Here is a 14,326-nt window from a genome sequence, read left to right as displayed (position 1 = left end):
TTTATTTCCCATAAGATATGTGTGGTTTTTTGTTTTTATTCATCTATAACTTGTTTTTTAATTTCCCACATGATTTTATTTCATTGTTTATTTTACTGTATGATTTTAGTTCTTGTAGAGTTGATGGCAGTATGTCCTGGAGAAGATTACACGTGAACTTAGACCTGTCAAGGGGCTGTGTGCTGCTGGGCCTAGCTGGTTTATAGTCTGTTACCTCACTGATCTGTTCATTGAAAGAAACGTATTGAGTCTCCAGGTGCTGAATTGTCTAGGCATTTCTGTGAGGTTTTATGTCATGTGTTTTGGGACCTGGTTGATAGGTGCATTTAAGTTGATGTTTATTTTCCTTGTGGATGTCCCTTATCGTTACAAAATGCCCTTTGTCGCTATTTTGAAGTTAGGTTGTTTGGTATTAGTGCAGCTGTTCCAGGTTTTTGCTACTGTTTATTTACATGTCTTGCTTTAACCTCTTTGTTTCTGACTCTAAAGTGTGTCTCTTACAACAGCATGTGTTTGTAGGTGCTGGATCTACTGTTGTTTTGTGTTTTGACGTAGGTTTCTGCCTCCCCGGCTGGCCTGAAACTCACAGGGATCTGCCTGCTTCTGCCTTCCAAGTGCTGGGATTAAAGGTCTGCATCTCTATGCCTGGCCTCTAAATTACTTTTTAATAGAATTGAGCAGAAGTTCACCTGAAATTTCCTGCCGTACTTGGTATAAAATTAGGGGTACTGTTTTAGTAATGGGAGGGTTTTTAAAGCATGAAATTCTCATTAGCTGGTGTTTCTCTCTTTTATTAGGTGTAGTTGGAAAGTCTTTGGAAAAGACTTTTAGCTTTTGAAATTTTAAAAGACAGATTTTTCCATCAGGATATTTTAATATACTCATAGAAATTAACACAAGAAATTCAGCCAAGTAAACAATGTTTGTCATCTTTCACTGGTATAATTTGAGGCTCCATTTGAATTCCCTGAGAGAAAATGTTTCTTAACATTTTAGAAGATGGTAATTACTATCAGGATACTATTTCTATGGCTGGTGAGACTGCTCAGCAGATAAAAAACATGTGAGCCTGGTCCAGTCCATAACCTTTGTGTTGCAAAGAGAGAACCAGCTTCTGCAAGTTGTCCTCTAACTGAGCGTTACACACACACACAGAGAGAGAGAGAGAGAGAGAGAGAGAGAAGTAATTTACAAAATGGTCTCCTGGGGGTTGATGACTCTGTGGTAAAGAGCTTGTCATGCAGGTGTGAGGACCTGAGTTCAGATCCCCAGGACCCACGAGAACTGACTCCTTCAGGCTATTTTCTGTCCCCCACACGTGTACTGTGGCACACTCACGTGCATGCACACACGTAGATACATGCAGTTAAAATTTTTTTTTTAGAAAGTAGACAGCAGTAGAGGATGACACTCAACAATGACTTCCGGCTTCCACAAATATGTGCACACTCACATAACACACACACACACTTTACAAAATGGATTTTTACACAAGACACATTCAGATTGCACAAGCACACAAGCAATTTTCATTTATCTGTGGTCTCTGTCTAAAATTTTAAACTCTTGAGTTATTAAAATTTGATATAGCATTTAATTTGGCTATTAAATATTTTGAGGCCATTTGAAGTGACTGTATGTGTCCAGCATGTTGTAGTTGCATATTTAAGCATCTTGAGTTTTTGGTTTGTTTAGTTTTTTTGTTTTTGGTTTGTTTTTGTTTTGGGGCTTTTTTGTTTGAGACAGGGTTTCTCTGTGTCCTCCTCGCTGTCTTAGAACTCTATCAGATTTACAGAGATCCACCTGCCTCTAACTTCTGAGTGCAGGGATTAAAGGCGTGCACCACCACCGCCCAGCTATGCCCATACTTCTCCTTAATATGCTGCTGTAATCCTGACTTGCAGTCATCGTGCCCTTTGCTGCCGTGCAGGTTGCACAGTGCTTCTCGATCTCAGACTCGCCCATGTCTGCTTTATCTGCTCCGTCAGACCTTCCTTTCTCAGGCTTGTGCTTGTAGGGTTTGCGTAGTTATTCTCCACCTTCCACCACATGGGTACCAGGAATTGTACCCAGGTCAGCAGTTGGCGGTGAGTAGTGTTACTTGCTGAACCATCTTGCCAGACTAGTTTTATAGGAGCCGTGAATTTTACACACTGCTCACTCTCCGAGTCTGTGTTTAGGGGACAGCGATAGTAGTGCACTGGGGGAAGGAACATGAACCTGATACCTGAGGGCACTCTGATGAGTGAGGCAGAGAACCACAGACCTCATAGGCTGTGCCCTAGGAGACTCTGCCGCTGTGATGATCACCATGACCAAGAGCTGTCTGGGAAGAGAGAGTTATTTGGCCTACACTTTCACGTCACAGTCTACCGAGGACAGACTTCAGGACTGGTTTGCTTTCTTACCTACACACCCCAGGGCCACCTACGCACAGGGGACTGAACCCTCTCACATCAATCATTAATCTACAACATGGCATTCGAGGCAAGCCTGGTCTACAAGAGCTAGTTCCAGGACAGCTAGGATTGTTCCAGAGTAAACCTTGTTTCTGGGGTGGGGTGGGGGTGGGATGGCCCACAGCCTTGCTTGCCTGTATGGCAATCCAATGGAGGCATTTTTATCATCTGACTTCCTCTTCCCAGATAACTGTAGCTTGTGTCAAGTTAATAAAAGCCAATCAGGACAAAAGCCAAGCTATAAAGATAAAGGTTTTTTAAAACTTTGTTTTGCAGAAACAGTTACCAACTCAAGCCGATAAGAGGTGTGTTTTTACTTGAAATGTAACTCAGTATTATTTTATAGGCATCATTTTGGTTTTTGCTTTTTTGCAGTTGGTGTATGAATTCTTCTTGAGATTCTTGGAGAGCCCTGATTTCCAGCCTAGCATTGCAAAGCGATACATTGATCAGAAGTTTGTACAACAGGTAAGGGACTCTTAGATCTCAAATCTTTTTATCTTAGCACTTGCTTATTAAGAGTAGTCATTCAAAATGTGAATAAAAGTACTTAGTAATTGTTCTTGACAAAGAAAAGCGGCTTTGAGGGGTTGGCAAGATGACTTGGATCAAAGCCCTTCCTGCTTTTCCAGAGGCTCTGTGTTGAGTCTCCTCCCAAAAGCCTGGTAACTCCAGTTCTGATTTGGTGGTCTTCTGACCTGCACAGGTCACACTTTTTTAAGTAGCTTTCAGAAGTTAAGAGTTTGTATCAAGGGTGAGCGAGTGCCCAATGCAATCAGTCAAACTGCGCTTTCAGCAGCTCCTCAAAAGTTTGGGGTGACCATTTAATCCGAGGGCGAAATTTCTGTTTAAAAACTGTAAGCCTATGAAACGTTGAGCTGCCAGGGCAGAAACCATCACTGAGCTTGAGCTCTGGGTGCCTTCTGGACATTCAGCATCAGTCGCCTGTCTTCCCTCTTCTAGCGCCACAGGTAAAAGGGGCCATGGAGGAGAGGACATGAAGCACATGGAATGACTTCTTGGTTTATAGAAACTGGTATCACCTCTATAATTAATTTCTAAGAATATTTTCATTTGTTTTTATTGGCAAGAGCTTTTAGACAATTTAACAGCCTCTTTTAATCATTTGAAATTGTCTGACCCTAAACAGAACTGAAAAGTGACCCAAGAATTTCTCTGTCCATTGTCAGTATGTAAGTAAGCCTTGTTAGGGATTTGATGGTGAGGGCCTTTCAGACCACTGTCGGGTGTCCAGATGTTAAAGATTCCTCATATTTAAAACTGTTCCTGGCTTTTCAGGGATGGTAAACACCACCTGCCTAGCCCTTCGAGGACTCTTCATAATCCACACAAGATTAGATGTGCGCTTACAGTACGATATGTACTCAGCCATGAATAAAATCAGTCGGATGACAGTGGGGTCTTTGGGGCTATTGCAGAGGAAGGCACATCATTTTCTCGTATGGTTCTCATGTGGAATGCACTCAGCACCTAGTGAAGCCACATGCACATCAAACTTTCAGATGCCAGCAGGTTGAGGGGAGCTTGCTGCTTCAGCCTGGTGCTCTACATACCCAGAAACCTGGGCTTTTCTGGGGTGTGCGGGGAAAGCCTGGCAGGAACCATTTTCTATCTCTACACCAAACTCTTAAACTGTCTGGGAAGCCAAGGCCAACAATCTGTTTCCAGCGGTTTCGTGTGCTACCTACAGCGGCCTGTTTTAAGGAGGCTGCTTGTTTTCTGGCTGCCCAGGCTCCCAAAATAATCACACAGAAACCATATTATTTAAATCACCGCTTGGCCCATTAGCTCTAGCTTCTTATTTGTTAGCTCTTATATCTCAGTTTAACCCATCTCCATTAATGGTTGTGGCCTACCAGCAAAGTTTGCAGCAGTAGCTCCGTGGCTTCTCCCTGACTCCGCCTCCTTTGTCCCAGCATTCAGTTTAGTTTTCCCTGCCTAGCTCTACTCTGTCTTAGGCCTGTGGTAGGGTAGTGTCTTTATTAACCAATGGTAATTCCAGCATACAGAGGGGACAGCCTCTGGGGCATTAGGGTTGCTTCTGTAAATTGCCATGTGAGAATTCTCAGCTTCTAAGAGTTTTAACAGTCAGAATAGGAGAGATTTGTTAAAGTCTGGTGTTGGGGGACCCTGTATAATTTAAATTTATGTTCTTTCTCCAAAGAAGACTAAGATGTAATCATTGTTTTTTTGTGACACAGAACCTATCATTTGAACACGTCATAAATGTTAAGCTTCTTGTAAAGAGCAAACCCATATCCAGTGCCACAGCTAGGAAATGGCAGAGTCTGGATTTGAATCACAGCAGTGGTTCTCAGCCTTCCTAACGCTGTGACCCTTTAACACAGCTCCTCGTGTGGTGCTGCCTCCCAGCCATAACATTACCTCATGGCTGCTTCATAACTGCCGTGTTGCTGCTGTTCTGGCTCATAATATAAATATTTAGTATGCGGTATGTTTGATATGAGACTTCAAGGGGTCTCAACCTGCAGGTTGAGAACTGCTGACCTAGGCCCTTTGACTTTGATTGAATTACTCTTAAAAAAATAGTTTGAGGGCAACAGAACCAGAAAAGGCAGGTTTCCTGATACGAATATGATATTTCTAATGAGGTTTATTTAGTTATAATATTCAAAATATGTCTAGCTAACAAGTACTCACAAGCTTAGTATTTCTCCCTTAGAGATAAATGTACTTGGAACAAAATCAAGTAAACCAAAATCAGAAATATGGACTTAAGGTAAAAGTGAGAAGTTTAGCAATTTTTAACTGTAATAATTTGGATCAGTGCTTCTGTTCCACAGGTATTTTTGGCTGTAGCCTCATGTAGTACCATAACCTAGCCAAAAATGAGTGGAAACCACAAGCAAGTTACTTGTTTAGGACACACGAGTGTGACCCACCACTACCGCAGAAATTCTACTTGGGTTTGAAATCTACACATAACAGAATGGAGTTAGAGCATCTGGTGTTGAAGGAGTCCACTTGTTGGTTCCCAGATGCTCAGCCCCCTAAAAAATCACATAGAAACTATATTATTTAAATCACTGCTTGGCCCATTAGGTCTAGTTTCTTATATCGTAATTTAACCCATTTCTAATAATCTGTGTATCACCATGAGGCTATGGCTTACCAGCAAAGGTTTCAGCGTCTGTCTCCAGGGGCAGCTCCATGGCTTCTCTCTGACTCCACCTTCTTCCTCCCAGCATTCAGTTTAGTTTTCTCTGCCTACCTCTATAGCTCTGCTATAGGCCCAAAACAATTTATTAACCAATGATAACAGCATACAGAGAGGAATCCCACATCAATCTGGTGAGGCCCAGCACCACAATTCAGAATGGGAGGTCCCATGCCCATGCAGTTCTGTAAACTACATGGGCTTGCTGTTTAGTCTCTGAGCACCAGCACCTGGGAGCTAGAGGCAGGAAGATTGCAAGTTCAAGGCCAGCCAGGCCAAGTTTTTAAATTACTATCATAATTTGAGAAATGTTTAATGTTTTTTAACACTAAAAATTACATTAGGAAAGAACTTTAAAGTCGCTGGCAAGGTTTAAAAAATCTTATTTTTATAAAGTGTTTTTAAAATGACCAAAGGATAAAGACGAATCTGGGGAAAATATTCATGCTTTCCTCGTCTTCATTTACTTAGCCAAGGTAAAATCTGATCAGGCAGAATATTCAGGGAGAATGTTAAAGATTTCATAGGCAATCTTGCAATCAAAATTAGAAAAAAAGTGGTTTTAGCTCGATTATTTTTTTAAAGTAATTTGTCAGATTTTTTTTAAAGCTCCTGGAGCTTTTTGATAGTGAAGACCCGAGAGAGCGCGACTTCCTGAAGACGGTTCTGCATCGGATCTATGGGAAGTTTCTTGGGCTGAGAGCGTTCATCAGAAAGCAAATTAACAACATTTTCCTCAGGTAAGTTCATCCTTTAGAGTTCCCCCACTCCTGCCGTTCCTTCAGCCAAGCCCCTTTAGGTTAGTTTTGATCTGAAACCTGACCTAGCTGCAGGCTCTCGGTCATTCCTACCCATCTTGAGGTTCACTTAACGTTTTAGAGGCGCGTGTCCTCCTTTTCTGGGTCGGCAGTGATCATGAGGACAGTGTTTGATGAAAGAATTCGCTGAAAAACTTTCTGAGCTTTTTAATTTTTTTAAAGAATCACTATCAAGCCAATGCCTATAAAAGTGCTTTAGATTTAATCAAAATCTTACTGGGCATTGGTGGCATACGCCTTTAATCCCAGCACTCGGGAGGCAGAGGCAGGTGGATCTTCTTGAGTTCGAGGCCAGCCTGGTCTACAGAGCGAGTTCCAGGACAGGCTCCAAAGCTACAGAGAAACCTGTCTTGGGAAAAAAAAAAATTCATAAGGGACTATGATTTAAATACTTGTGGAGCGTTTGCTTCATATTACTGCCTGTGGTTCAGGTTTATTCTCCTTGTCTCAGTTTATTGGAGACGAGGAATTAGGCTAGCACTGGAGGTGAGTGATGACAGCCCCCTAGAGTCTTAAGTCGGTGTTCCATCCCCTAGTCTGCTGCACCCCGGTGTCACCCCCACCTCCTGCTGTATTTGCCTTCAAGGCAGGCCTGATAGGCTATGTCATTGACACTCTAGAAAAATTCTGAGCAGTTGAAAAAGTGGACCCCTTTTCCCTGACCTTCATGTGAGTAATGATTTCCTACTTAGAAAAGGACTCTCATATGAGCATCCCCCTTCCTTATATAAAGTAAAATAACCCAGATGAAATGAGACTGTCATTCTCAAGTTGTAGCAGAGGAAATAGATCAAAAGGTCAAGATTGGCTACGCAGTGTAAGAGTGGTGTGAACAAAACACCTCGGGGCTAAACAGTTCAGAGAAAACCTGTCCCTGCGGCCCTGGCTTGGTTTCTTCACCTTCTTGCCTGTTTCCTGATGTTTACATTTATTACATCTATCTTTATTCCAAATTCAGGTTTATATATGAAACAGAACATTTCAATGGTGTGGCTGAGCTCCTTGAAATATTAGGAAGGTAGGTGGTGAGGGGGGCTGTTGGATTTTAAGAATTAAGAAACCGAGTGAACGTTTTACGTACCAAACAGCTGGAGTTGAAAAGTTTAGAGCACAATGCTGGAGGTCCTGGGTTCAGCCCCCAACAACAGAGCGGAAGATGGTTTCAGGGCCTTGGGTCTACACAACCTTCTGCCTTGGGAACTGTGGTCTATGCCACAGCTGTTTCCAGGCTCCAGCTGGGAAGAGATGAAGTTTTCATCAAGTATTCACTACAGGAATTCTTACCCAAATGTTGATAGGCTGTTCTTTTGGAAGACTCTTTGGCTTCATTTACACATTTCCTTTCTGTTCACCACATAGAATTCCAGATTATTCAAAGATGTAGGAGAAACTGCTCACTTATCACAGAACATGATGGAAATTCTAGCAGCACTGAGACAGGAAAGTGAATGCAGAGCTGCGGGATGGTGTGTAGAGGACACTATATGGCACAGTGCCCTGCTTAACCTTCTGCCTTTCTTCCTCCAGCATCATCAATGGCTTTGCATTGCCACTGAAAGCCGAGCATAAGCAGTTCCTAATGAAGGTTCTTATTCCCATGCACACTGCGAAAGGACTGGCTTTGTTTCACGCTCAGGTAAGAATCAGGAAAGTTGCAGATGAATTATTTAGTATAAAGGCAAAGATTTGTTTTGTGTCTAATAAGGAATTTGCTTTGGCAAACTTGTCGGAGTTTGTTTCCGTACTACTGGTGCAGCTGTAAGCTAGATATAGAAGTTTACTTATATTCAGGTCCAGCACCTAAACTACGTGACCCTGAGTCTTACACATCAAACCCTAACGGCCTATTAGAAAGGTCCTGGTCACCTTGCCAACCTTAGAGCAGTGGTCTCAACATTCCTGACACTTTAACCCTTTAATGCAGTTCCTCATGTTGTGGTGACCCCAACCATAAAATTATTGTTGCTACTGTTATGAATCGTAATGTAGTATCTGATATGCAACTCCCAAAAAGGTCAAGGCCCACAGGTTGACAATCACTGCCTAGAGGATAATCTGCATTATTTCATATTCATAAATATGCACTAGAAGACCAAATGGGTATTTTAGAGTTAACTAAGTCTAGAGCTAACAATCTGTTGAACTTAGAACTTTAAAAGTTATACAATTATAAATATATTCATCTCATACTGCAACTAAAAACTGAAGTGACATTTTGTGTAATGTGAAAATATCCCATCTCCCTAAATGCTACTCTTCTGACGTCTCTTAAACTTGTCTTGCCCTTTAGCTGGCGTACTGTGTCGTGCAGTTCCTGGAGAAAGACACAACACTGACAGAGCCTGTAAGTGTTCAGTCCCCTCCTCTGCACTTGTCTGATCTGTGGCATTTCATCCCAGCCTGTGTATCAGCTGTCACACAGGAGCAGCAACTTCTGGGAGGCGGGGAAGGGAGCATTCTCATGAGGAACTGAGTTTACTAACAGTTAGGGTGTGTGGCAGGATCCAGAGACTGCAGTGGATTGTCAGTCATCCTCACTGGAATCTGCTTTCTCAGTCACGTTTTACCATGAAAACACTGGATGCCAGAGCCATCCCTGAAGTATTAGATTCAACTATTTTAGGCTAACCCGAGGGGTGCTTAAAAATGTATATGTATGGTATTCATCTTTCATTTAAAAAGTAGTTCCATATAGTATTACAGCTGAAAAGAAATTTTAAGGATAAATCAGAATTAGAAGCTCTGGGGTTGGAGAGATGGCTCAGAGGTTAAGGGCATTGCCTGCTCTTCCAAAGGTCCTGAGTTCAATTCCCAGCAACCACATGGTGGCTCACAACCATCTGTAATGGGATCTGGCGCCCTCTTCTGGCCTTCAGGCATACACACACAGAACATTGTATAAATAGATATTAAAAAAAAGAATTAGAAGCCCTGTGGCACACATGAAACTACAAGCACTGATCTGAGAGATGACTCCGTTCACACTGGTTCACACCTGGTGCAGTGTGAATAAAGGCCAGGGAGTGTTCTTACGGCCATACAGTTGTTTTCCCTTTTGAGTTGAACCGTCCTTGCATTTCTAGCTTTTGTATTTGCACTACTGGATTAGTAAAATTTAACTGTTTGTTGAAATATATGGTCTTTTAATTAATGCTTCATTGTACCTTGATCTTGTCAGCCAAAAAATAATTATAAATTAGTTTAGATAATGGGAAATTATCGGTTCTTTGAGCTCAGGCCTCAGCTCTTTAGAGATAGTTTGCAGAGTGTCGGCCTAGCATGCACAGGGCCCTCATAGTGGAAGGCAGAGACCGAAGATCAGAAACCCAAGGTCATTCTTGGCTATGTATTCAGTCCTGAAAAACTTGTGAGATAACCTCCTTCACCTCATTTTCTTATGCTGGAATTGATCACTTATACATGAAAACCAGGGACTCCATCTGCTCGAGTGTGCCTAGTTTCATGTCCCAGGCCCTCATATGTATTTGCTGAATTAGCCAAGGTGCAAGGCTGAGTAGGAATTCTCATGTCCTGTGTGCTTTACTTCAGAATGAGCAAGTATCCCGACGTTAGCGAGTGGAGGCCAGCAGGCTGTCTGTATTCCAGGGTCCAGGATTATAGAGAAGCATCACCACACGTGACCGTTCCTTCTAATCTCAGTTGGTTTCTTGTAGGTTATCAGAGGACTGCTGAAATTTTGGCCAAAAACATGCAGTCAGAAAGAGGTGGGTTTAACAAAAATACAATACATCTTAATCAGTCCGCAATCTCGACTGCTCCAGAGTGGGAGGGGTGGGGAGATGACGAGTGAGTGCATATTTATTAATTTATTTGGGTTTTCCAAGACAGGGTTTCTCTGTGTAGCTTTGGAGCCTGTCTTGGAACTAGCTCTGTAGAGCAGAGTAAAATTTTTAAGTTTTTTTTTTTTTTTTAATCTAGGTGATGTTTTTAGGAGAAATTGAAGAAATCTTAGACGTCATTGAGCCAACACAATTCAAAAAAATTGAAGAGCCCCTTTTTAAGCAGATATCCAAGTGTGTCTCCAGTTCTCACTTCCAGGTATCAGCCTCCCTCTGCAGTGACGTTCTGATTTTGTGCCGTCCTTTCCTCTGTGAATTCTGAGGTTTCTGATCTCTTTTGTAGGTTGCAGAAAGAGCACTGTACTTCTGGAATAATGAATATATTCTTAGTTTGATTGAAGAGAATATTGATAAAATTCTGCCAATTATGTTTGCCAGTTTGTATAAAATTTCCAAAGAACACTGGAATCAGTAAGTTTTTTTTTGCTTTTTAATTTAACATATACTCAAAATAGCCCTGGCCTTGAACTCAAGTATTGTTTTTTTAACCATTTGAAACCTGTACTGCAGGCTAATGTCACAGTTTTAGACGTTAAAGTTGTACGTGAATGTTCCTCAGCAAATGGTCTTACCAAAGCGTGGTCTGGCTGTCCTGTGGAAATATGTGGCTGAGCTTGTTCCTGGCCTTCCCAAGCTAGGAACTGAAGACTATACAGTCTAACACGTGTGACATTTTTATCTTGCTACCCAGGGTTTCAGATGAGACACATGAAGGGAATCAAAACATCCTTAGCTATGTTAAACCTCAGCATAACACAGGACGGATATAAGCTTAGCAATCAGATCATACTTGCCCCTCTGGCTTGTGTGACTTAACTGTGCACTCAGCTACACCAGCCCAATCCAGAGAGAAGAGTGTAGATCTCCCAGCTGCTGGCCTTTAACCACAACTGGCTTCTTTCCTTCAGGACCATCGTAGCACTTGTGTATAACGTGCTGAAAACCCTGATGGAGATGAACGGCAAGCTTTTTGATGATCTTACTAGTTCCTACAAAGCCGAGAGACAGAGGTACTTGATACATTTGTGATTCAGTGTTATGCAGTTCTCATAGCTGCCGGATCTGCAGTGCATACAGTAGGCGGTTCTCAGAGCTGCCGGATCTGCAGTGCATACAGTAGGTGGTTCTCAGAGCTGCCGGATCTGCAGTGCATACAGTAGGTGGTTCTCAGAGCTGCCGGATCTGCAGTGCATACAGTAGGCGGTTCTCAGAGCTGCCGGATCTACGGTACATACACTAGGCGGTTCTCAGAGCTGCCGGATCTACGGTACAGACACTAGGTGGTTCTCAGAGCTGCCGGATCTGCAGTACATACAGTAGGCGGTTCTCAGAGCTGCCGGATCTACGGTACAGACACTAGGTGGTTCTCAGAGCTGCCGGATCTATGGGGCATACACTAGGCTTTGCAAGGTGAAACCTGAGCACTAAAGCTGTTGCTGATAAAGGAATGTTTTATGAATTTATTAAGCCTGGCATGACTCCCCTCTGATGGTTAGATTGTGGTCTTCTGTTGATCTCTACTGAACCTTAAGCTAGTTGCATGTACACTGTAATTTATAACAGCCTGTGGTTCCAGTGCTGTGGATTATCAGCAAGTGGTACTGAGGTTAGCACACTGTCATGGCTCTGGCTTAAGGGACAGTTACCTGGTGTTCCTTGTGCTGTATTTGTAGGGGATCCCCCTTCAGGAGCATCCTCCTCATAGTCCTTCAGTGACTACTCCAAGATCCAGCCCTCCAATAATTGACTGAATGCATTCTTCTCAACCGTTTACCAGGGCATAGTGGATCCCGCCTTTAATCCCAGGACTCGGGCGGTATAGGCAGGGATCTCTGTGACTCTGAGGACAGGACTGTATACTCGAGACCCTCTGTCAAACAAGCAAAACCCCACAAAGTTCAGATAGAAATAAGTACAGTCTGAGCCCAGAAGGAGGTGCGTAGGAGACTACACTGGTCGTGTGACTGTTGGTGTAAGACACCAACTTCTTTAAAACGAGCTGCAGAAATGAAATCCCATGTTACATGTATATGGCCTGTACCCACATCGACCATAATCAGATGGGTGGGTAGGGGTTGCCATTCTGTGGGTCTGGAAAGAGGGGCCCGAGGGTTATTTTGACCTAGAGCTGCTCTAGTGACGATGGTAAGTTAATCCCATGTGTGGTCACATACATCTACAGCATGTGGGAGGGTGACAAAACAACCTGTTCCATACTCCTCACTACCTCGAGCTTCTGATAAACTGTTGGTTTCTCCTCAGAGAGAAAAAGAAAGAATTGGAACGTGAAGAATTATGGAAAAAACTAGAAGAGCTGAAGCTAAAGAAGGCGCTCGAGAAACAGAACAGCGCATACAACATGCATGGTCTCCTCGGCTGCAATACAAGTGCCAAATAAGAGCAGCGCCCTCTGCTGGGCGGGCTTTTGTCCATCTTCTGGGATGTATAAAACTTCAAAGCAACCTCATCAGTATAATATAATTAGGAGGCCAGTTTTTCCTGGCAAGCGTAAGCGAAAGAAGTCGGACTAAACATAGCCCTGTGCTGATCATGGCCACAGTATATCGTAACCTGTCTAATCATCGATTGTCACTTACCGTCTGTGTTACGAGTGAGGTGATTGATTGTGGGAGTGGTGGGAATCGCACTGCACACAGAGCAAGTCGTCCTCTGTGCTTTCACATGGCTGCACACCTTGATTACATCTGGGGAAAGCATCTCCGTAAGATCACGGAGGCGGTGTCCCTCCCTCTCCCAGAGAGTGGCGGGATAAAAGCCCAACCTCCTTAAAGATACTGCCGTACTCTGGGGTCTGCAACACCTACGGTTCCAGGCTTCTGAAGCACAAAGTATTAAAGCTGGGGGAAAGTAAACCAAACCAAAATTATGTTCCCAAATACCCCCTTCAGCAGCAGCACCCCAGAGTGTAACAAAGTAGCGTCAGTGGGTGGACCCTAGGCTCACCTCTCCTTCATTCCTCTCCTCTCCAAGGCTGGAGGCACGGCCTTCCCAGTCCGCGACTGCCGGACCGGACCCCAGGCCTGCCTGCGGGGTGGAGGCTCTGAGTCCCACGGTGTGATGCAGACTGCTAGCTGTCACTGCCTGGCTTTATTTAAAGGAAATGCGTTGACTATGTAGAGGCCATGTACGTTCTTACCTGGTCAAGTATTTCTCACATGTTATCAGTACCATTCCAACCTCTTGCCTTGCTGTTGTACGGAACTGTTTTATAATGGAAGACCTTCACTGGGGATTGAGCAGCATTTAATAAAGTCTATGTTTGTATTTTGCCTTATGTCATCTGCTCTTTTATCTCTGGGAGAGATCTACAGAAAAATCACAACTTGTGGATGTGTTCTAGTTAAAATTAGGACGCTTATGGTCCATGGATTAATCTAGCCATTTATCAAAATGTAACCACTTAAAGAATCTTTTATAAAATCCCAAGCTGTGTCCCCCTGTGCCCTAGGACAGGTTTAACATTGAAGCTAGTTTTAATTAAAACAGGTGTAGGGACGACAACCTACAGCAGCAGCAGGGCTGCAAGGGCTAGGAGACTGTAACATGGTTTCAACTGAACACAGTTAAAAATGATACCGACCTGGGAAAGCCTTCCTTGCAGTACAATGGCTTGTGATTGATTTTGCAGGCCAGTCTGCTCACAGCTAGGCACAACCCTACCACAGAACACTGGCTCGCCTTTCCAAAAAGTGACAGGTGGGTTTTTAGTCAGTAGGCAAAAATACTTCCTAATTACCTAAAGCAAATGTCATAGCTCAACTTTTCCCAGCACATGAAAGTAAAGCTCCTGTGGTCACTGGGGCAGATTTCATTACGGAGGTTTGTGACCAGGGCTCCCTATGCTAAGTGCACACCCGACTGCGCTTAGCTGTACTCGTGGCCCTGGACAGGAAGCCTTTCACACTTAATCTTGATATGTTTATGCTTTGCATTTGCACTACAATGACATTTTATGAAAAAAAAACCTTT

At 43.2% G+C, this 14,326-nt stretch overlaps 1 protein-coding gene across 1 annotated transcript in view; it reads left to right on the top strand.

Annotated features, from left to right (window-relative positions):
• The window catches only part of Ppp2r5a (protein phosphatase 2 regulatory subunit B'alpha), a 43,630-nt gene extending 29,997 nt beyond the window's left edge, over positions 1 to 13,633 (top strand). Inside the window, exons 4-13 of the mRNA XM_057769514.1 lie at positions 2,835 to 2,927; positions 6,268 to 6,398; positions 7,435 to 7,494; positions 8,004 to 8,112; positions 8,767 to 8,820; positions 10,151 to 10,201; positions 10,416 to 10,535; positions 10,620 to 10,747; positions 11,245 to 11,346; positions 12,599 to 13,633. Of these exons, the coding sequence (XP_057625497.1) occupies positions 2,835 to 2,927; positions 6,268 to 6,398; positions 7,435 to 7,494; positions 8,004 to 8,112; positions 8,767 to 8,820; positions 10,151 to 10,201; positions 10,416 to 10,535; positions 10,620 to 10,747; positions 11,245 to 11,346; positions 12,599 to 12,734 (984 nt within the window). The 3' untranslated portion in view covers positions 12,735 to 13,633. The remainder of the gene's footprint in view (positions 1 to 2,834; positions 2,928 to 6,267; positions 6,399 to 7,434; positions 7,495 to 8,003; positions 8,113 to 8,766; positions 8,821 to 10,150; positions 10,202 to 10,415; positions 10,536 to 10,619; positions 10,748 to 11,244; positions 11,347 to 12,598) is intronic.
• The last annotated feature ends 693 nt before the right edge of the window (positions 13,634 to 14,326 follow it).

Source organism: Chionomys nivalis, chromosome 5 (genome assembly GCF_950005125.1).
Source record: "Chionomys nivalis chromosome 5, mChiNiv1.1, whole genome shotgun sequence".
Lineage (NCBI taxonomy): Eukaryota > Metazoa > Chordata > Mammalia > Rodentia > Cricetidae > Chionomys > Chionomys nivalis.
This window is presented reverse-complemented; position numbering and strand designations above follow the sequence as displayed.